The sequence below is a fragment of the Perognathus longimembris genome, chromosome 6, assembly GCF_023159225.1.
Source record: "Perognathus longimembris pacificus isolate PPM17 chromosome 6, ASM2315922v1, whole genome shotgun sequence".
Taxonomy (NCBI): domain Eukaryota; kingdom Metazoa; phylum Chordata; class Mammalia; order Rodentia; family Heteromyidae; genus Perognathus; species Perognathus longimembris.
In genome coordinates, this window is record NC_063166.1 from 60170148 (window position 1) to 60193162 (window position 23015).

The 23015-nt window shown below is 36.1% G+C and overlaps 1 protein-coding gene across 6 annotated transcripts in view; it reads right to left on the reverse strand.

Annotated features, from left to right (window-relative positions):
- Positions 1 to 788: 788 nt before the first annotated feature.
- Positions 789 to 23015, reverse strand: part of Plcb4 (phospholipase C beta 4) — a 351489-nt gene continuing 329262 nt past the window's right edge. For all 6 annotated transcript variants that reach the window (XM_048348807.1, XM_048348811.1, XM_048348806.1 and 3 more), the window contains 10 exons: positions 20600 to 20649; positions 20392 to 20457; positions 18157 to 18272; positions 13305 to 13380; positions 11569 to 11744; positions 10919 to 11020; positions 7957 to 8014; positions 7437 to 7523; positions 4505 to 4541; positions 789 to 2381 (listed from right to left, as the gene is read on the reverse strand). In XM_048348807.1, coding sequence (XP_048204764.1) covers positions 2293 to 2381; positions 4505 to 4541; positions 7437 to 7523; positions 7957 to 8014; positions 10919 to 11020; positions 11569 to 11744; positions 13305 to 13380; positions 18157 to 18272; positions 20392 to 20457; positions 20600 to 20649 — 857 coding nt within the window. In that variant the 3' untranslated portion in view covers positions 789 to 2292. The remainder of the gene's footprint in view (positions 2382 to 4504; positions 4542 to 7436; positions 7524 to 7956; positions 8015 to 10918; positions 11021 to 11568; positions 11745 to 13304; positions 13381 to 18156; positions 18273 to 20391; positions 20458 to 20599; positions 20650 to 23015) is intronic.

The following is a 23015-nucleotide window of genomic DNA, read 5'->3' on the forward strand; positions in this document are numbered from 1 at the left end:
ACACTAACATGATTTAATATGTCCCTGGATTGAAGTTGTTTCTTTGTTTTAAGCTGGAAGACATCGAATTACTTTAATAGGCAGTATATTTTTTTCTAGAGAGAATGAGGGGATAAAGAGGAGTATAAACTTATAATGCCATGGAAAGTCCGTATTTTTATTGTAAATTTCAGCAGTGTATATTAATCCTACCATTCTGAATCATTTGGGGCAAAATGTCTCTAATATTCTGAGTTCAGTATATATTATCGGAAAACATATTTATTGTGCCAAAGGAGAATGAAAATCCAGAGAAGAGTTGATCGAAGCAAGAAAGCTTATAGTATCTTTCAGAAGCAGGCAGGAGAAAGTAAATGGTAAGTTTAGTTAAAAATTATAGGAGGGTGAACTTGCCCTAGGTCTTCTCTTAAAGAAGCTGTGTAATGTGATAAAGAAAATCTTGGAGAATGGGTAACCTGAATGTAGCCACATTTGACTAACTACAACTTTTTCATAAGATGTTAGCACCTAATGACATGTGAAATGGTTCTATTCTTTAATAGATCATAAGACTAGGAACCAGAGCAATTCTTGTAGAAACCAGTTCAAGTTACACATATGAGAAAAAGAAATCCAAGTCCATTACAGTTGAAAGAGAAGTAGAGTGTACGTGTTTTGTGTCATTTGGGGTTAAAACAAGTATGGAGCATGGTATAAGCTCCCTTTTGGAAATAATACAGAGATCATTTATGGCTAAAAGGCTCACTAGAAAATGATGTAACAAAGCAAATATTCTGACAAATGTTAAATGTGTTTTAATTTTTTTATTAGAGAAGTTGGAAGTTGAATTTTAGTATCGATGGTATCTTCATTTTCTCTGCTCTGTCCAGAGGAACACACAGAATCAATTTGTACAAACATATACCACGTTTCAGTTGGCATTTTGCATCCTAAAATCAGTCATCTGATTACTTCTAGGTTCCTAGATCTCCACTCATTCCTTTCTTTCTGGCTTTGGCTACACAGCTCACTTCCCAGTGTTGGACTTCATGCACTGCCTGCGACACGACGACATGAGGCGCAAGGACCATGCAGATTAACACTGCAGCAAATCGTTTGGCTATTTAACAGACATAAAAAGGTTATTTCTTGATATGAAATTCTGAAAATCTGCATAAATATTTTTGTGTAAAATTAAATTAGTTTATGTATTTATTTTTCAAACTAGAACTTGAAGTATCAAGAATGCCCACATAATTCATATACACACATATATATTTATATATATATATAGAGAGAGAGAGAGAGAAAGACTTTTTCATTATGCTAAAAGCCTCGATCATCAAATTATAGTCTGTGCCATACATTTAAATCAGTATTGATTTGGCATTAGGGTAACTACTCTGAACCAATTACTCTTTAAATGGTGCTGTGTATCATGCAAATGTAACTCTAGTAGTCCTGTTTACTAATTGTGTAAAGTGATGATACTTAGATGATTGTTGCTCTATAACAGTGTGAATTAAAGAGTATAAATACTTTATACATGATCACATTTACAAATGTTTGCCAACAACCACTTCACGATCTGTACAGTGCAATAGTGAATTGTAAAATCTGGACTCTGAAGAAGCAATTCCTATAAAGCAGTGTCAGGTGAAAGCTTTCATTAATGAACCTAACAGAACTCCCCTCTTTTGAGCACAGTTGAGTTTCAGCACAGGTACACTCTTTTGTTATTTTTCTCTATTGTTCTAATAATTTCCACAACTCTTACAGGAAATTAGCTTCATATGGCATGGTAAAAACATGGCACTTACTGATGAGGTAACTCAGATATAGAAAAATTCTGCAAAATCATTTCTCTAGCAGACCACCACTTCTGCTGACACATCTGTGGACAGAGTTTCTTATTTTTCTCTTAGTGCATGCACTTGCTATTAAATTGCTAATGCACTATTTTTGCTGTAGCTCAAACATGTTCTAATGTATCACAAAGCAGAGTTGTAAACACCAAGCTCATTTACTTGTGATGGTATCTTATAGCAAAACATGTTTAAGTTGTATTATCAATGGTTAAACTCTGCCTGACTGGAAAGGAGATTTTTGTGGATTCATAGCTACTTTTGGTTGGCCAAGGATATTCAATACTTGAGCTATTAAATAGGAGTACATAAGTCATCTAAAATCTCTGTGTTTTCAGGTAACTTCTTGTCTACACATAAAAAGAAACAGTAAGAAAACTGCTTTTGTCCATGGAATTTGTAGTTGGAAGGTGGGAGTGATCTTCTGATGGTTTGTGGCTTTGTTGTTTCAGTTGGAACTTTGGAGTTTCACACTACTGTTGCTGGTCTGCGGTCCATCTCGGCTTCCAATTTCACCATCTGCTGCATCTCCTTCGCCTGTAATATCAGAAACATGGTATTACATGTGGAAAACCTCTTCTAAAGCACCTCATACAACCCTGGACTGTCTTCTCCCCTACATCTGATGTTATCACTGTATCCTTGCTATTCAAAACATGGTCCATGGGCCAGCAGTGTCTGTGTTGCCTAGAACCTTGTCTGGAAAATCTTGGCTTACACATGGCTCACTAAAACCAAACTTCCATTTCAACAAGACCCATCAGGAAATTCTTATGTACATTCATCTTTGTAAATGATTGGTGTTCATAGCTTTAGTAAAAAAACACTTGAAGAGAAATGGAGTCAGGCATTGGGTACGTAGACTATGTCAAGATCAAACCATTTGATTTGGTCTTTACAGTCTGATGCATTGCTTTGTATGTAGATAACTCTAAAATCAGTTTTAGAGTAAGTGTTGCTCATGCACAACTTGCCTGAAATTTCATTAAAAGTAATTTCCCAAGAACATAATAGATGCAGAAAGTTAAGTGAGACCCTAGTATTGATTTGATCCCAGTGTCCTATATTTAGAACTTTATAGGAATAGGTAGGATCCCTGAAATTGTATTGCTTGAACTCTGTCCTGAAGGATTTTTACTTCTCCGGTGTAATTCTTTTTTTTTTTAATGGATGACTAGGAAGTAAGTCATGATGAATCCAGTCTTGTGGATTAAGATTGTCCCTAAGATAACCAGCTGTTTTAAGGGTAGAAAGGAATAAGATAAAGGTAAGGTGTGTTGACAAATAATTGCTTGGCAATACAAGGAAAATAAAACAATTCATTTCAACTTTTACTTTCCAACTGACATCCTACATACTTGAGCCAAACCCATGTACATGTATCTAGAAGGGGTAAGGAAATGTCCCTTTCCTTGTTTAGAGACACACTACTTGTGAAATAAAGGATATGTAAGAATGGAACTATGGAAGTATAAAGGTACCAATCAGAGGAAGAACCTGAAGTGTTCTGATGCCTCTACTGATGTCTGTTTGGTATTCCAATGAAATGGAAGGTTTGGAGGTTGGTTCATTCTAGATCATACTAGAAGCATTTAAATCTCCCAAATGAAGTCCTGTGACTATTTAATTCCACAGACCATTCGGTAGTTTTCTTCTTATTATTCTTATACTATGCCTTTCAATTTCAATTTGGTGAGGACAAAGAGCAACAAGTAATTGTGTCTATCTGCATAAATTTAGGGTGAATGATTCCCTCCAGAGAGATAATTTTATGCCTGATAGTTATCCTCTACTAGAAAAATGAAGAAATGGAGAAAAATATACAAACATGACACTATGACACAAACAGTATTCAGAAGAGATGACAGTGAAACATTATCAGCACTGCAAATTAAATAACTTGATGGCCAATAAACAGTAATAAAAGATTTTCTATGCTTTTTTCCCATTACCATTTAAAGACAATATGGAATATAGTTTAGAAGGAAGAATCAGGTGACATTGAAAGATTATTCCAAGAGCTAAGTTATTGCCCAGCAAGGTGACCATTCATTTCCATTTGCAATTCTAGCATATATCTGGCTATTACAAATATTGCTCTCTTTCTCAAACATTTTTTTTTGTTCCTGATCCAAACCATAAATTATATGGGCACCTTTATGAAAGGTGACTGGACTTAGCAGAGAGTAGAACAAAAGATTGCATAATATCTGCAAACAAATCATTACTCTGTCATTAAAAAACACCAACAAACTTGCAGCGTGGTTCATTAAAAATTAACATCTTCATTAGCCATATTAACATTTATAAATGATTTGACTCTGTGACCCTGTCTTAGCTGTGGTGGTTCTATATAACAATCACATACCACTGTTCTAAATGTCTGGGCTGTCTTCACAACCACTGCCTGTTTCCCAGATCTGCAATTGGAAATGTTGGCTAACATGCCATCCAAAATGATTGTTTCTAAAGATTTGGGGCATTTCAGATTAACTAATAAATATTTTCAGAAATCTAAGTATGAAATAGTCAAGCTGTTAAGTTCAAACCCTCATGATATTAGTTATGACCAGATGTGAATCGTAAATAAGATTGCACCCAGAATACTGATGTAGCTGAGAAGGAAAGCGATATCTTGCTTATCAGAATTTTGGTCCTACCTTGTGATTGGGACACTGCATGACAGGATTTCAAAAGCTGTTTGTACAAAAATAGTAATGTCAAAATTGAGTCATACATACAAAACAAAGAAAATAAATGAATACTGAAGTGAATTTGAGAAATGAATGTAAAACCATACATAGAAAAGCAAAAGGCTAAGAGTAAAACATGTACACACCCATCAGTGACAAACTTTCCCCAAGTTGATCTCAACAAAAAAATTTTTTTAAAAAAAGAACAAAACAAACAACCAATGCTTATTGGCCCCAGCTGAGTAGAGAACTGTACCTTTACCTAGATCCCATATTTCATTTAATTTTTAAATTTATATTTTATTGTTTTTGTGTTAACAGTGGGGCTTGAACTCATATCTCAGCCTCTTGAGTAGCTAGGATTATAGGCATGAGCCACTGGTACCCAGCTCTTACTTCACCCTATTAGGACTGATGACAAAAATCAATTTTTAAGAGTCAAGGGTGACAATAATGGAGTTGTTAATGCTTGAAATGGTACATGTGAAGACAATGAAAAACTATGAGGTAGGGAAGTCTGTGGGAAACTAGAACAGAGAAAAACAAATCACCAACATTTGGAATTTTAAGTGAATGACTGAACAAATACGCTAGTCTATTATGTGTCTTACAAAGGACACATGAGGGTAGAATCCAGAATCAGAATAAAAATACATAACCTCCTGAATTTATTTCTTGACACTGTTCTTGACATTGTTCCAGTTAATTAAATACAGCCATTCATGTTTTACTTTGAGGATGATGGGGACAATGTATAACAGTAGAAAAATGGGAAGAAATTATGAAAGGAAATATGAGAGGGGCTTTTTAGAAGTGTTGAGGCTTAACAATAGTTCTAGAGACTGTTCTAGAAATCTAGAATTATATAGACATTAAACTGTTCTAGACCTTGTTTTTGGAGGGAAGAAATGGAGTCATGGTATCTTTTGCACTGCGTCTATAAAAGTTGTAGAATAAAGAACAATTCTGAATCCAGTGCTTCTGGTCTTTAAATTTAAACAAAAAATACACTAGAAAGTGCTGGTACCCAATTAGTTATGGATCAGATGATATTTACAAAGTAAAGCCTAACACAGAAATTCAAGTCCAAATTCCATAGTTATCAGAAGGGTCAATATCATATCTTGTTTTGTTTTTTTTTCTTCCCTTGAATGTCACTAAACCTTCAATTCTCAAGTGTCTTACTATTCTGTGTGTTCCCAAGATTTTGTGACTCAAAGTATCAGTTGTGTGTGATAGACATTACTTATGACATATTAAACAGCAATGTGCATTTGCAGAACAAAAGCCAGCCCAATTCTCTCCAATCAATACAACTATCAGTAATCCGCAAGAACTCTCCTGTGGTTTGATTGCTCATATATTAATACAAAATGTCAAAGTGATTTCTTTATTATGTCCCGAAGCTAGGGACAACTGAATTCTTTAGCTCTGATCTACACCACTTTCATAGTGATGAGTAATTTTTAGTGCACTTACAGTCTTTAGTCAAACTTGTTGCTAAGCAACACAAAAAGTTTTAAAGAGTTTCTTAATTTAGATAGTTAAAACATAACTGTGCTTACCTTTCATCATGCCCACCTTTTAAGGATGATTTTTTAAAGCCTTCTCAAAGGCATCTTTATTCCCTCTTATCCCTGAATTACTGAAATGGATTCTAGCACTGGGGAAATAGTGGCTTGACCCTTATTTACATTCTTATATTTCCCCAGGGACATTTTCTGAGAAGCACTTTAAGAGCAAAACGCAAAACACAATTTACCTAACTTGTACCAGACTATAATGTATTTATGGGCTGGCCAAAGGAATTGGACTTATGGGGTCTTAATCATGTATAGTTTTCCTTGGGAATCAGTGCACTAAAGCTAAAAAGAAAAGGAAATGTGAATAATAACTCTGAAGTATGGAAATGCATAACACTTCTGTCCATCAAAAGTAAAGAAGCTAAAATCAGAAGTTGGATATTCTTTTACCCAATTACAACACAAAATATTATTTTACAGTTTCTGTTTTACTTTCTTATAGGTTCTTTTAAATGTAATTCTTAAGTTTTCACCAACGGGAGCCATTTACTCTGAAACAGAATATACCTTAGTATATTTTACTTTTCAAATGGGAGAAAACAGAAAAGAATAATGCAGTATATTAGGTCTTTAAAGTTTCTAAATGGAAGTAAATTATCTAGAAAGAATAACTTTCCCACCCAATTGTACCTAAAGAGTGAAATTTAAATGTGTACAGAGGGTCTTGCTGCTAGAGAAGCGAGAGAAAATACCATCCAGGTAAAATGGCTCTAAGGAAGGTCAATGGGGACAGCTATTGTGGGATGGAGCTCATCTGTGCTAGGATCTAGGTAACTAATTAGCTGGAATTTGGACAATTCCTTTACTTCTACACACTTTTCTTTTGTTTTGCTTTGCTGGGAGAAAGCATCTAGAGGATAGCATGCATTCACTTTGGTTATTTGAACATTTACAGAGGCATAAATTCAGATCTCACTTGTAAACTCTAGGAAGACTTTATGACTTCATTTTCAAATTGACGTTGAAAAACACACAGTTATTTGTCTTAATATGTAGTATTGCTGGCCTGTAGATTTATGACTGAATGAAAACAGGGAAAATCTTTCTTTCCAGTCTATTCTCCTTTAGAAATATCACTCCTGAAGTTGGCATTATATACTCAAATAGTAACTTTTCATTCCTTGCTCTTTTCCTCTCCCATTACCAATAAGGTACTTTCTGCTTGTTTTTTTTTTTTTTTTTTTTTAAATACAGCAAAATAGGGAACAGATTCCTCTAGCCACTTCCCATTTTGCTCAGGCCACTAGCTTTTGCGAGTTTATGGCTTAGGTATCCTGAAGTTGTTTATGTCTTTTTACATATTTTGGGCAAAGTACCTGCTCATTCTGTTTCTCTAGAAATTCTAGGTGTTCAAGTTGGACTTTTTTCAACTGATCCATTTCTTTGGACTGCTTCATTGCAAGCTGCAAGAATAAAACAAAATCTGTTAAACATTTGTTGTAAAGACTCATAGATAAAGGATGAGTTATAAAGTTTACAATTTAAATAATTTAAATGGAGATCACAATTTTAACAAAAACACTTGTCTGAAAACTGGGATACTTTAGACTCAGAATTGTTACTGGGAAGACCTTTCCTGCAAAAATCTTAGAAAATAATAAGTGTACTTATACACAACTGGAATGAAATGTGACTTTATTTTCTAAAAAAAATGGTGTCAAATATAATTGCTTTAAAGAATTTAGTAAAGGATTCCTGTAGCTTTCTGGGAGGAGAGAAGCTGGAAAGGTTTATGTACAGAAAAAGTAAAATTAAGCAAATTAGAACTTGCATCTAAGCATGAGTTAGTGTTTACATTTTTCAAGGAAGAGTGTCAAGAAAATTATACATACTTACTCTCTTTCTTTCTTCTAGAAACTTTTTAGTGTTGCTGCTGTTTAATTCCCTGACTCGCCTAAAAATAATGGAAAAAATAGTTGGTATGATATTGAATAGAATTAAGAAACCATAAGAATAAGTAATACTTCATTAATTAACTAGGTAGAATTATGACTTCTTTTCTCCATTTTCATTGCACCATGTTCAAATAAACAATGTACACAGAAAACCAGAAAAATCACCTAAATGCCCAATGCTCTGATTCACAAGTACTAATGATTTACTAAAATCTGGTATTTTTAAGGGGAATAAAATGTAGCAAATATGGTTTAAGCTCCCTTTGTGTTCTTCCTGATTCTTTTTCCCTCCTTCCTCTTCCTCTCTTCCAGAAGGCAATCGTTGTTTGCAATTTGGTGTGGGTCTTTTTCTCTATGATTTAATATTTTTACTTACAGGTGAAAGCATCTGTGTGCAATATATTTAAGTGTGTCTCATGCTTTCCCAGGCATACATATCACCTGGAGTGATCTCTCTCTCTCTCTCTCAAATAAAAGTAGAGAGCCCAATTCAGTAGATCTGGAATGAGCCTAAGGTTCTACGTTTTTAAAGAGCTTCCGGAAATTCTGCTGCTGCTGGTTATCATTTTGTGGACTTTCAAAATGTACCCAAGTAGTAACACATTCTAGGTTTCTTTTTAATTAATAACAGAATTGGAAAATAATTTGACTTATTTGAACTAAAGCCCACTCTGTAATATACTTGAAAAAATGACAGAGTGAGGACAATGTAAATTTAATGTTTTATTTTTAAATTGTGGCTGAAATATTTTATGTTTTTGAACAGATGAATACAGCATTATTTCGATGTATGTAAGGCCCTTCAACAAAGTTCGTTATCTCAGAAAAACATCCAGTTTGCCACCCTTTACTAAAACAAAATCAAACAAGTATCAGAGGTATAACAATACCATGTTTCCAATAAGCACTGGTAAAAATGATGAAAAATCCTCCTAGGGACTTGGAAAAAAATTATACTAAGTGAAGTGAGGCAGACCCAAAGAAACATGGACTCTATGGTCTCCCTCATAGGGAATAATTAGCACAAGTTTAGGCAAGTCACAGCAGAGGATCACAAGAGCCCAAAAGCTATACGCTTATGAGCACATAAGATGATGCTAAGTGAAATGAACTCCATGTTATGGAAACGACTGCTATATCACTGTTGTAATTACTTTCAACATGCCATGTGAAACCATAGCTTCTATTGTTGATGACCCTCTTGTATCCCCTTCCTGTGGTTGTACCTGCACTATCACTATATCTTATCTGAGTACATTGGAAACTGTGTATACTGGTATTAGAACTAGGAAAGTGAAAGGGAATACCAAAATCTAGAGACACAGGATAAAAAGACAAACGACTACAAAAGCAATACTTGCAAAACCATTTGGTGTAAACCAACTGAACAATCATGGGGGGAGAGGGAATGGGGGAGGGGGCAGGGGGGAATGAGCGAGGAGGTAACAAACAGTATAAGAAATGTATCCAATGCCTAACGTATGAAACTGTAACCTCTCTGTACATCACTTTGACAATAAATAAGGAAAAAATCTTCCTAGGGAACTCTTATTGTGACACACAAATAATACTCCATGTTGATCAAGAACTGTCTTGGCCAAAGTATTCATTTCCAGGTCAAAAATCTTGTGGAATTATCTATCTCACTGGTACCTATTAATCTGAGATGGCATGATGCTTTACATTTCAATGTATTTTGATTTTGACATTCCTTAGCACTGTTCAAAAGTTAAATGTGTTATGAAAAAGTAACAGCTGCTGTACAGCAGTCCTTTCTGCTCAAAGTGGTAAGACCAGGTATCCTGTGGGAATCCAGAAAAGACAAGGTAGCAGAGGAGTTGAAACATGGAAGTTCTACTTTGTGGCTTCAGAGTCCTCTAACAGCTCCACCTATAGGTTCATTGAGAGTAAATGATCTTGGCTATGGAGCTCGTTGCCTTTGGATCTTCAGAGGTGGAAGATAACCAGACAGGCAAATTAATGTGTTAACTGTGACCACTGGTGATCAAGTACCATTAACTTCCTCTCACAGCCATCACAACTACTGACGTTCTTCAAGTCCTCTTTACCAATAGCAGATAAAGGCTGGGACCTGTCATCACAGGTCTTACTCAGCCCCTGCCATGGCTCCATCCTGTATCCACCAACTCCCCTTGGCTGAACATCCTGCTCAATGAGATATGTACCCGAATTCCTGTGTTAATGTCTCTTCTCACTAAAAATAAAGATAAACTTGAAAAACTGGGTGGGAGCTTTGAAATTGATCTGTTTGTTAAGATATCAAGGCATCAAGCTGGCTGCCAGTGGCTCCCACCTGTAATCCTAGCTACTTAGGAGGCTGAGCTGAGGATCACAGTTTGAAGCTAGCCTGAGAAGAAAAGTCCCCGTGAGACTCTTATCCCAAAACCACTCAGAAAAGTGAGAAGTGGTGCTGTGGCTCAAGTGGTAGAGTGCTAACCTTAAGCACAAAGAGGCTCAAGGACAGCACCCAAGCCTTGAGTTCAAGCCCCAGGACTAACAGACAGACAGAGAGAGAGAGAGAGAGAGAGAGAGAGAGAGAGAGAGAGAGAGAGAGAGAGAGAGAGAGAACACAGGTGAGGTACTTGCAAAATGAATGACCCCATCAACGGGAGAAAGGATGTTTTGGAATTACATTGATCATTACATTATGTTCTATACATTTTCAGTTGCAAACAAGCACACATATATTGAATATAAACTCATTTTACTTGTGGTCATAGTTAACAAGTAGGAAACTATGGACACTTAACTGTTCTTTAGTTGTAATAACAAATTCCATACTTTTATCTCAGACATGACTGTGTGTGTCTATACATACACACATGTTGCTGAGACTGTCTCCAAGTCAATGACCTATTTCTAGTAAACATTCACAGACTTACCTTTCCCGTTCTGCTTTGTTCTTGATTGATTTATCTTGGCTGATGGCTTTGCTGTTTTCCATAGAAATCTTAGCCTGGTGGGCTCGCATTTCCTTGCTTTCTCTATGCGCGAAAAACAAATGAGGATGAGGGTGGACAGTCAGTGCTTAATGAGTGCAAGAGTTTCACTCAGGGCAGGTGAAAAGGTCTTGGAAATGGTTGGTGGAGATAGTGCATTTACACTATCTGCCACACACAAACAGCAGCATGAAAGCCTCTTATATTACATATTGCATGCCTTATCATAGTATACAAACAAACAAAACTATGAATTCTGTGGGAGTAACTCTAGAAATAGGTTTCCTTTTTGTTAGTGTGATCAATCTGATCTAGTTGTTTTGTGCTTGGGAGACTGAGAGACAGAGATCGTGCTCATGCCTGTGATCCTAGCTATTTAGAGTCTTAGGATTATAGTTTGAAGCCAGTCGAGTCAGAAAAATGTGTGACACTCTTATCTCCAATTAATCCCCCAGATCCAGAAGTGGAGCTATGGCTCAAGTGCTTGAGCACCGTCCTTGAGTGATAAAACTCACTAACAGACTCGGGCCTTGAGTACAACTCCAGTTTAAAAAAGAAAAAAAATGACAGGAGTTTACCCTAGACCTTCCTACCTGTCATGGGACAGTTTCAGCTGCTGGGTTTGTTGCTCATGAGCATTGATTAGTAGCTTTCTCAGTAATTCACACTGCTGGTTGAGGTGGAGGTCTCGGATCTCTTGCTCCTCTGCACTGTGGGTATTGATCATTTCTGACCACTCCTTTGTGTGCTGAGCTACAATCTCTTTGACCTGTTGGGGAAATGGAACAATATCATCTAGAATCTTCACATCCCAGGTGCGACCTGAAAGCATTATCATTTTTGCACTTCAGATTATTCCCACCAATTTACTTGGCAAATCACTAGACACCCACATACCACACAAAATGATACCTACTGATGGATGGGGATTAGCAAATTATTGCTTATTAGAATTAACCTATTGCTTTGACTCAGTATTACATCATGCCTGTTATGGTCCTTCCTAACTCCATTGTCCTAACCTAAACCATAGGCTCTTCTACAAGTTCCATCTAGCTTTGCTTCTATAGGGCCATGGGTTGGAGTAAAATGAAGTGCTCTCTATTCCTTTCGAACAGACACTGGGGAAGGAAGTTCTCCCTTCCTGATACCCATATTCTTTGCAATATGGTTGTGTAGTTCCTTTTGGTAACAGATTATGTGGGTCTCAACATAATTAAACTTAGCTAGCTTTGCAGGTTCCTTTAGCACAGTAAAATGGAAGCAGAGGGAAACTGTGATGTAAGGAGAGGAAAATGTTTTTCCCCTTTGTTGGGTTTGGTACCCCAATGCTGAGACTGCTGGAGACTAAGGTAAGGTAGGAAAAGACAATCAGCAGCTAGCCAACCATAAGATGCACAAGTGAGGTCAAGAAACCCCAGCTGACTAGAGACACATTAGTGAGCTCAGCAAAATTGGAAGAGCCACCCAGTAGACAATAGCACAAACTTTACTTCACAGAGTTGTGATCTAATAAATGGTCATTATCGTTTGGCCTGAATTTTTGACAGCTTTTTTATGCAGAAAAAACAACGTATATTATCATTGTACTTGATTGGTTATAGCATCCAAACAGCTCCCAAAGCCAGGGTTTACAGCTTTTATATACTTCATGTTATAAACCATGGATAGCATCAAAGTGAACATTATCTAGAACGGCATGGCTGGCTCATGTGGGCAGAAGGGTTATGGTGCTCAATGACATAGCTGCCCATAGACATATGGGAACCAGATGGTTAAACAAAAAGCTACAGCTGGGAGCTTTAAGAAATATATATATATATATATATGTTTAATTTACTATTGCTGGAATGAAGTTTGGATTCTTTTACCATGCCTTAGTAATTAGGTTTTCAAATGTTCAAAACTTTGGTGAAGGTATTTCAAGCTTCTATTATTTTCCTGTCTTGGGAGAAATGCACAGATGGAGTAGGTTTGTAACAAATTCTTTCCTCCCAGTTTGGGTAGGGTTTTTTTGTCATGCATTTATTGTTACTTATATAGGAAAGAATACTCTGTATTTTACACAGTATTTCCATCTGGTCCTTTCACTTGATGCCTTAGAGTGAGATGAAATAAATATTGTTAGCATATCTCTATATATAAAAACAAAAATGGTTTTCCATAAGGTGGATCTTCTCAAAGGTAGCAAACTGGGGAACATATGAACCTTGGATCCAACTACCTACATCACTACTTTGTTGTTTCTGACATTAATGCAAGTAAATTTTCTAAAGTAACTACAGTGTCTTCTGCATGCCACCACTGTGAAAATGGTCATTTTTCTCACCTTAGATTTGTGATCTGATGTCAGTGTCTGAATTTTAATTTCTGTTTCTTTCTTCATTTCAAGACAATTACTTCCCCTGAAAATAGAAAATTGCAAATGCATGCCAGAAATTAGATATCTTCTAATTCCTTTAGCCGCTGTGACAAGGCTTTCTAATGAAGACAATACATTCATCAAATGTGGAATGCCCTGGCTCAATGGGCCGCATTAGTTTTTCTAGTAATAGACTGATCCCTTACATAATATTATCTATATTGTGATTACTCAATTCATTCACCATACAAAGAAACACTTCAAACTTAGCAATTATTTCATTGTTACGGGTCTGTTGTCAGAGTTTCCATTTTGGTTCCTGATTTTTTTTCAAGCTGATTTTTTTGTTTGTTTTTTTTTTTTAGTCAATCAAATGTTATTTGGAATGAAAACTGGAAAATAGAGATTCTCATCCTTCAAGTGAATTTCTAACTCTTCCTTTTGGTAAATCCAGATTTTGTCTTTTAAACATGCCAATGAAGAAGAAAATACCATTTCTTGGCATCATATGGAAGTTTTTTGCTTCTTATTGTACCACAAATAGGAAATACATTTGAGGCAACTGCCCAGCAACTATTACTGCTGATTTCAGGGATTATGTTGTCCTTTCTGTATCACTGCAGAAACAATGACAGGTCCTGTGCCTCGGTCATCAGCATGCATGTTTTGGTTTATTATAGCCAGAGTCAGAGTGCTTCATCGTAATTGTTCATTGAGTATCAAATTTATTCCTTCTCAAACACTGGCTCTGAGTATGTTTCTTCTGTCATCTGTCATTCAGTGAGAATGAAATATTGGTGAAACATCACTTTGTCTTATTTCTAGACACAATCTTTCACAGCAAACGCAACACGTTTTACTGCAAATTCTTATCCATTGGCATGAGCTAAATATTCCTGATATTTGAAAAATCATGAGTGCATTTTTGTTTCTCTTGTGTATCCATTTATGTATTTTCTGGGCTCTGTAAAGCAATTTCTATAATTTTGAATTTTCCCAACTTTAGCTTGCCTTTCCTTCTCCTCCCACTCATGTTCTCTGCTTTGCCTTGAAGATATTGAGTGAAAAAAATACATACTATTTTCACTGCAGAGCACTTGAACAAAGCTTACATTTTCACTTCAATCATTCCCTTTAGCTGAATAGGAAGAGAAAGGAAACCTACAAGTGCTTCATGAGTTAGAGTAGAGTTGTGCCTAATTTATACATCATAAGTCTATCAAAGGCAAAAATGCATTTATCCACCTAAAGTTCCAAACATCCTATGTTGACAATCCAATCCAATGATAGAATACCATAGTTCCTCTGTGTAATTCTATGGCTGACTGGAGGGAGGAGGGAGGTTCTGCTCAATAGCCAAAGGTTATTATATCACCTCTTGGTAGCCTAGGGAAACATCCTCAAATTCAGAGTGTACATTCTCATTGTAAAGATAGAAATTCATAATTCAAATAGTCCTTAGTCAAATATCATCTATATTTGTTTTAGAAGCAGATTTCACTGGCGAAATCTCCAAAAATTAACACCACTTTTGATGTGCATGGACAATTCACTAACTTGAAGAAAATACGTCTATATGATGTTGATGAAGAAAAGAGGGAAACTCTAGTCAGTCCTGCTGGCCAGAAGAAACCAACTGATATCTGGTTTCACAGATTTTGTTTTTGTTTCTGTTTTTGAGACAGGGTCTCAATATGTAGCTGAGGCTGGCCTTGAACTAAAGATCTGCCTCAGCCTCCCAGGTGCTGGTCTTACAAGGCATAGACCCAACATGATTGGCTGAAATAACTTTTAATGAATCTTTGACTTCTATTGCTTAAAGTATTTGGAAAATTCTGTTCAGGGTCTGAAGGCTGAGAGGCGTTCTTTTTCTCACCTACACTCCTGGTAAAATAAGACTTTGTTGAAAGATCTCCAATAATGCTGGTTGTTTGACCAGGAACATTTTGTAGTAAAGGTTACTGTCACCCCACTTTTAATCTTTGCAAGTAAAATTAATGAGGTAAAGATGTACTTTACCCATTTTTGGAGTTATAGAGGCATTATTATTGAGTTATGAATTTAAAGAATTGTAGCATCATTTTTTTTAGCAAAGAAACTTTTTACATGATGCGTGAGCCTAAAATGTCATAAGATTTTGGTTTAAAAACATGTAAAGATAAAAGATAAAAGGAGCAACATTGATCAAGATAAATTGTACTATAAACTGATTTGTTGAATGGCAAAAAAAAAACAAGACCAGTTTTATATGACATTATTCTAAATGGAATGCAAAATTATATCACTATTTTGGGAATAATTGGAAAGTTAGTAAAGCAAGATATTATTATTCAAAAAGACAAACAATTTAGGTTCTAAATGTCTGTAGTTTGTAAAAAGTAGATGGATCTTGACCCATCTTTCATTAAGTAAATCTTCTGAATTTTTTTAAAAAATGGGAAAAGTTCTCAATACTGGTATCCACAAAACCAAATGTATTTTAAAAATAATGACTTGTGAATACTCATTCTTGGAGAGAATGCAAAAAAAGTTCCTTAAAAATATGGCATTAGAGCCTATTTATACTTTTTTCTACATTCTTATCTAAAATATCATTGGAAATAAGAAAATAACTGGAAAACAAATCATGAAAATTCCAGAGCTGCTAATGTGGTTAGAAGTCCAGAAAAGTCATAGATGCACAAACTTCCATTTATTCATTAATATAGCCACATGAGCTTTGAGACGGCTAAGTTCTATCTAACTAACTTAAAATATGAATTGGTCAAGATTCATTATAGACATATAGTACTTTATTGAATAGCAGCTCATTTTACAAACACTTAAGGATAAAAATAAAACAAATAATGGATGGACTGAAAAAACTTCAAAGAAGGAGGCCTTATCCTGCTTCTATGACACAAATTAATGGCTAGACTATGCATAATAGCAATGCTTCATAATCAGTGACTGGTGTGTGTGTGTGTGTGTGTGTGTGTGTGTGTGTGTGTGTGTGTTTATATGAAGAAACCTTTTTAGTTTGAGATCTGAGGTCAGGCTAGGTGTTATATTATTACTCATCATTGACCTTTTAAGGCAAATGACAGTGGTTTCATGTAAAAAGAAAAAAACAAACCAAAACAAACCATGACCTTTGGACTCAGAAATTGTGAGAAACATTCTGTTTTCAGACTTTTTATTTTCTAGGTATATCTATAACATCAACAAATCAAAGTATAAAATAATTCTTTTCTCCCTCTTTTTATGGATCAAAGGCTGTGGAAGGAAAGAAGATACCAATAGAGAGCTGAAGATGGAGAATAAAAGCCAGAGAAAATCTACTAAGCAAAGACAAAGCTGGACCAAAAACAGTATTTCAGAGAAATAGACTATCTGCATTGACTCAGTATCTTCCCCAAAAGACAAGTAGGCAATATTACAGTGCAGACACCTGTCAGATTATCAGATCAACATGTCCTTGTGTTGTTGTCAAAAGTGCATATTCTCCAATACCATGTACTGCATAGATAGCATCATTGTTTTCATGCTACGCTTACCAAACATTCATACCTTCCCTTAAATCATGAGAAATACTAAAAGCCAAAAGGAGCATAACTCTACAAAATAACTGAGAATTATTCTTCCAAAATGAAAAAGTGAGGAGACCATGAGACACTGAGGATCTACAACTGACCAAGGGTACTGGGATATAAGTAAATGAAATGTGCAATTTCTAGGGTTACTCTCAAAGCAGAAAAGAGACATTAGTAAAAAAAATGAAACTGCTGAAATTTTCAAAAGCAGTGTAATTGAATGAACAGAATTTTACCAGTGTCAATTTCTTGGGTTTATGATTGTATTAATGGCTACATGAAAAGTTACTATTTAAGGAAGCACAGTTAGGAGTAAGCAGGCTGGTGGGGTGGGGGGGGCGGCACACACAGAAAAGATAGGCCAAAGGGTGAACAAATACTACAGTGGTACTTACTGGCCAATAAATGGACAATGATAGAAGGGATGGAAGGGCAAAAACTGGGAGACAGTAAGGGAAGGGGTGACATGTATTTATTACCTGACATATGTAACTGTAACCCCTCTGTATATCACCTCTACTATAACAATGAAATATATTTAAAAGAAAAAGAGTAAGTGAGAACTCTAGCACAGGGCATGTGGGCTAAGATCCCATTTGCATGCCTTAAGCCAAAGATAATATCTAGTAATACTGTTTCTTCCCCCACACACCTACCTATGATAAGGTTTATTAGTCATAGTCAAATATTCACAACTATAGTGACAAAAAGAGAACAACTAAAACAACATAGTGTAATAAAAGTTCTTCAAAGTGTATCAATTACTATTTCTAGAATTTTCCATGTAATATTTTTGGACTGTGGTCCACTGTGGTCAATAGGTATACCAATGTAATCAAATTGCACATCAAGGGGAGACTATTTCATTTCTGTAACTTATTCTATAATTTTCAAATTAATTACTTAAAATTTACGTAAGAATACATCATCACCAATGATCAGAGTAGAGAAGTATTTTTTCAAGTAGTTATGACTGAACTTCCTTTGTCATATTTAAACTTGTTCTGATAAATTACTTACTTCCAACATCTCTGCTTGGGAACTTTCCTTAAACCACAGAAATGTCAGCTAACGCTTTAGGCTACTATGATGCTAGTGTTTTTAAAATGAATGGCTCTTGTTTTCCAGTAGTATTTTCAATGAGCCAGCATTAATGCAGTTATTCCTTAACCTCAGTAGACAGCTACACTGGGAAAAGATAAACACTAAGAAGAAGAAAGCCTCTGGAAAGAAGTGAACAGCCTTACCCTTTCTTCTTCATTGCTTTTTCTAAGATTTTCTCATGAGTTGACTTCTCTTTGTCATACTGAGCCACAATTTTGTCAACTTGTGTGCAATGCAACTTCTGCATGGTACTGTGCTCCTGAATGAGAAGAATTTACAGTTATTTGTTGGGTTTTTAGTGTGGCCAAGAAGCTTGATATTGTTGGGTTTTCCTAGTCTTTATTTGAAAAGCCAAGGACTAACCCAGTCTAAGAGGATTCTCAGTCACCTGTCCAGCACATTCCTGTTGGAATCCCCAGTAAGGGCAGTCCTCAGCCTCAGAATAATGAAAATGCTGACTTCCAAACACAGCTTTGCTCACAGAGTAGCAGTGCCAATCACCTCAAAGTCCTTTCGTCTACATGCACACATACCTTTATACATTTCCCACCCACTTCTCTTCATTTTTAGAAAGAGGTCTTGCTATGTTGCCGAGGATGTTCTTGAACTGGGCTCAAGTAATTCTCGTCTCAGCTTCCTGAGTAATTGGAGTTAAAAGCATATACCCCAGCATTTAGCTTACCCATTCATTCATCTTTGTTCTGTTGTCCAAGATACCTAATCTATTGTCCTTTCCACAAACTAGTCCTTCAGAACCTAAGTTTGGCCATCATATTCCTTCATTTTTGTGCAAATATAACTATCCACCCTGTGACATGTTTCTAAATACATTTTGGAATGCCTTGAAGACCATTCTTACAGAATAAAGAGTGTCATTATGGCTGCTGCCATGAGCTGAGCTTGAATTTATATGACTGATTGTGTAACTGACTTCCTTGTTCATGATACCAAGGATGTTCAGGAGCAAAGCTTTCAGTTTTGCAGACATTCAATCTACTTTTTGTCACATGCTTAATTGAATCACTGAAATTAAGGGTACAACTTGTTGGAATTTTTTCTCTAAGCATCATTTTCTTCCAGACAATGACAAAGGTATGCAAAGCCCTTGGACAATTCAAGTAGACTAAGAAAATCTTTGTAAAAGTTGACAATGTGGTAAGTAGTAAAGAATACTGTTTTTTAAGAAACCATCCAATCGGGCTTGTAACTAGAATTGGAGTATTAGTTGTACTCTGGGTAAAAGATTCCATTTCACAGAATTTTACTTTACTCCCGTCTAAAATATGGAGAGGGGCTGGGGATCTGGCTCAGCGGAAGAGCGCCCGCCTGGCAAGCGCGAGACCCCAGGTTCAGTCCCCGGCTCCGGAAAAAAACAAAAAGAAAAAAAAAACCACAAAACCATAAAATATGGAGAGTATTATTTAGATTTCAAAGATACTGTGAGGATTCAAAAATGTTTGTAACATGTGTGATGCAAATACATGTTAAACTTAAAATTGGAATTCCATACATCTCATAAGATAATGAAGTTAGTCCTCTGTGTGTGTGTGTGTAAATCAGTGTGGGAGAAGCAATTCATTCATAAGATTAGCATCACACACTAACAACTTCTATTTCTGATGTGTAAGAGGATATGAAAAACAAGCAGTGAGATCCAGTGCTGCTCAGAAATGCTTCTGGGAAGCAGCAGCACAGAAACACATAATTTACTGTGGCACATTAGTCACAACAAAGTTACTTTATGGAATTCTGAAAGCTAATGCTTCTTCCATAGAATGCATGGGAAAGCTGTTAAGAAAGTCCACAGGCATCCAGGTAGGGGGCTTTAAGGAGACATTAAATTTTCTTTTACATTCTATTATAATGGACCTTTAGAAAGTTTGAAGTTATTTTTCTGCAAGGGAAGGTAATCTAATTTATCCAGCCATTTGGAACTTACTGGTTGGTGAATGATATGAATCTTTCCCTCCTTACCAGAGATCAAAAATAGATGGAATGAAACCTAAGGCATCTTAAGGTGGAGGGAAAGGCATATTAAGCTCCATTTTAAAGAAGGGTGTTGCATGTTAGGAGGTGTTTTCAGCTATAAGAGAATTCCTAGAGTTCTCATAAATTTGCACCTGTCTCTTAAAATGTCTCCCAACCACTATCAGATAGGCTTCTTCTGAGTAAAAAGGAAAAATAAATAAATTTCAGAAGTAGTCTGCTGGGTGGTGTTTAAACCACCTTGTAACGGAAGAGTAAGAATCATTACGTCCCTAGGTGAAATATGCAGAAATTCAACCTTGCTAGTTAGTATCTGCCTCCCCACAGAGAATACAGTAAACTACCGGATAGTGACCAGGGAACAGAGACAAGGAACAGAGGAGAGACTTTACCTTTGCATGTTTCTTCTTTAAAGAATTTAATTCTTTCTGTTGTTTCTTTAAATGTTTCAAGTAAGCCTATAAAGGAGAGGTGGAAAGAGGATCTAAATGAAGTTTATTTTTCTTGGAGGAAGACTGTCTACATTTGTTAAGGAAAAGTACATTAAGTTTTAACAACTGACAGCACAATAGTGCTTGCAGAAGGGTTAAGCGATTTTACCTTCATTTGCTTTAAATCTTCTATCCTTACTTGAGGTATAAGTTCAATACCTTAAAAGAAAAGTCACACAAAAGTTATACTGTATATTAACAACTGGAGAGAATAATAGATCACACAAATTTCAATTTTAAAATCTTAGCTAAGGTCACTGAAGCAGCCTTATATCAGCAGTATATAAACACTTTAAAATATATTTTATTATCTTTAAGTAGTTATTCAAAGGAGCTGCCATTCAGCAAAGCAGATTATGAGTGAAATGCATCTTGATCAAATGTCATTACTTTCATCATTCTCCCCCATCCCTCCCAACCCCATTCCTTCCCTCAATTTTCTTAATTTTGTAGGATATGCATTATATTTTATGAAAGGTATATTTTAATTCTTACTGCAAAGCACTTAACTAAACCACTAGAATTCTCAGTGTCTTAGTTTCCCTAGCAGCGGAAGATACATACATATGTGACTTATTGAAGGCAGACCCAGGAGAAACTGCTAAGCAAGAAGCAGGGCCATTTATTGGTGGAGCATGCCTGTAATTCTAGCTACTCAAGAGGCTGAGATCTAAGGATCACAATTTGAAACCAAGTTTACAACCCAGTTCTGGCACAAAAAAAGAGAGAGAAACAGAATAGAGCATGTCATACTTCCAGGTGAAATACAGCCTCAGCCTGTCCTATAAAAGGTCTTTAGTATAAATAAGGCACTTAGGAGTCACCTGACCTGGATGAAAGGAAGTTTGACTCCATACAAGCCTGCTGAGAACTTCAGAAGTTTCATGAAACAATTCAGACATTTCCAGGCAAAGGAATTCTCATAGTTTCGTAATTCCGGAGAGGGAGCAGCTAGAATTTTGAGTCAGCCAATACTAGCAGCTCAGAGATTGGCTAAGTGACTCCCATAAGGGGATCTGATCAGGCTCAGTGACATCTAATACAGTTAGTTCTGCATTTATTTTTGAAAGCATATCATTAGATCAGTCAACAAACTCCCGACTTCACTCCCAACTTAATCATCACTAACGAATAAGACTTTTTAAAAAAGCTTTTTTTTAAAAAAAAACAATTAATCTTAGCATTTAAGCCACATGCTGTCTGAGTGCAGCAATGCCTTTAACACAAAGGAAATAATGAAATCAAAGCACTGTATAACAGAATGCTGCCTTTAGTATCTAGACTAATGTACCAAGTCATCTTGCTATCTGAGTTAATGCTAGGCCATAAGTTGTCATGGCAACCTCGTGGTAGCAGAATGTCTAATGGGTTCTGTTTGACTGCAGATGTTCGTCCTAGGCAAATAAAACGAATGCACACTCAGTACTAAATTGATTTCCATTAGACTCCCAAAGGCCAGGTATGATACTTCAAGACAGATAGATATGAAGTCCCCATTATATCTACTCGTCTTTCATTTTGATTCATTTTAAGATCTGCAGATCCAGGGTTGGGTGATGTTTGGGGGGCGGGGGGAGCTGTAAAAACAATCTTGACTGAGAGAAATCAGTATTGAGAGCCATGGCATTTTACAATAGGGTTTGAAGGATAGGTCATGATATGGAAAGCTACCTCCCTGCTTTTTGGCAGACAGTGAGCTAGAGGCAGTGTAGGACAGGAAGTGAATGCCAGCATGATTAAGAGCTTCATAACGTTGGGTCTCAGTTCTCTTGCCTATAAAATGAACACACACAGGATTGGAGAGTCTTGTAAGGACCTCTAGAGATCTAATAAGCACAAGTAGCTTGCCTGATGAGACTTTCTTGTTTTGGTTTTGGTTTGGTGAATTCCTGGTAAAGACAAGCTCCAACAATATATACTGTTTTTGCACTGTTAGAAAAGGGAACTATTTAATTCCCCTAAGTGATTAATTAGAAAAAACCCACATGGCACAAATCATCATCTAATCCAAGCACATGGACTTTTCCATTGATATGCCTAGAGCAGCATGTCAAAGGCACACTGGATGAGAGTGGCCATGTCTCAGGTATGAGGTGTCTAAGAGCCACGAGCTACATGGGGCTCTTGAACATCAGAAATGTGGCCAGTATGGGTGGGGAGCTTCAAATGTTGGAGCTTAAATTAAGTATATTTAGATAGACACAGGCATCTAACTACAGGATACTATCTTCATACCAACCTCTCAGATATGAAATTGGGCTAAGGGGCACACATTTTTGCATTTAAAAATTTGAATTGAAGTCTCAGAGGTCACACCATTCAAAAAATGTACTCAGTATCTGACTTGGGTAACTATAAGCCAATAAATGTTACAATAAATATTTTTAAAAGAAAAATATTGTTCTTAACATAATTTCTAAAAAATCATCTGTTTTCTCAAATAAAAATTTAGAAATTGGGTAGGAACTGGTTCCTTCCTTCTTCCTTTCTTCTTTCTCTTTTTTTTTCTTTCTTTATCTCTCCCT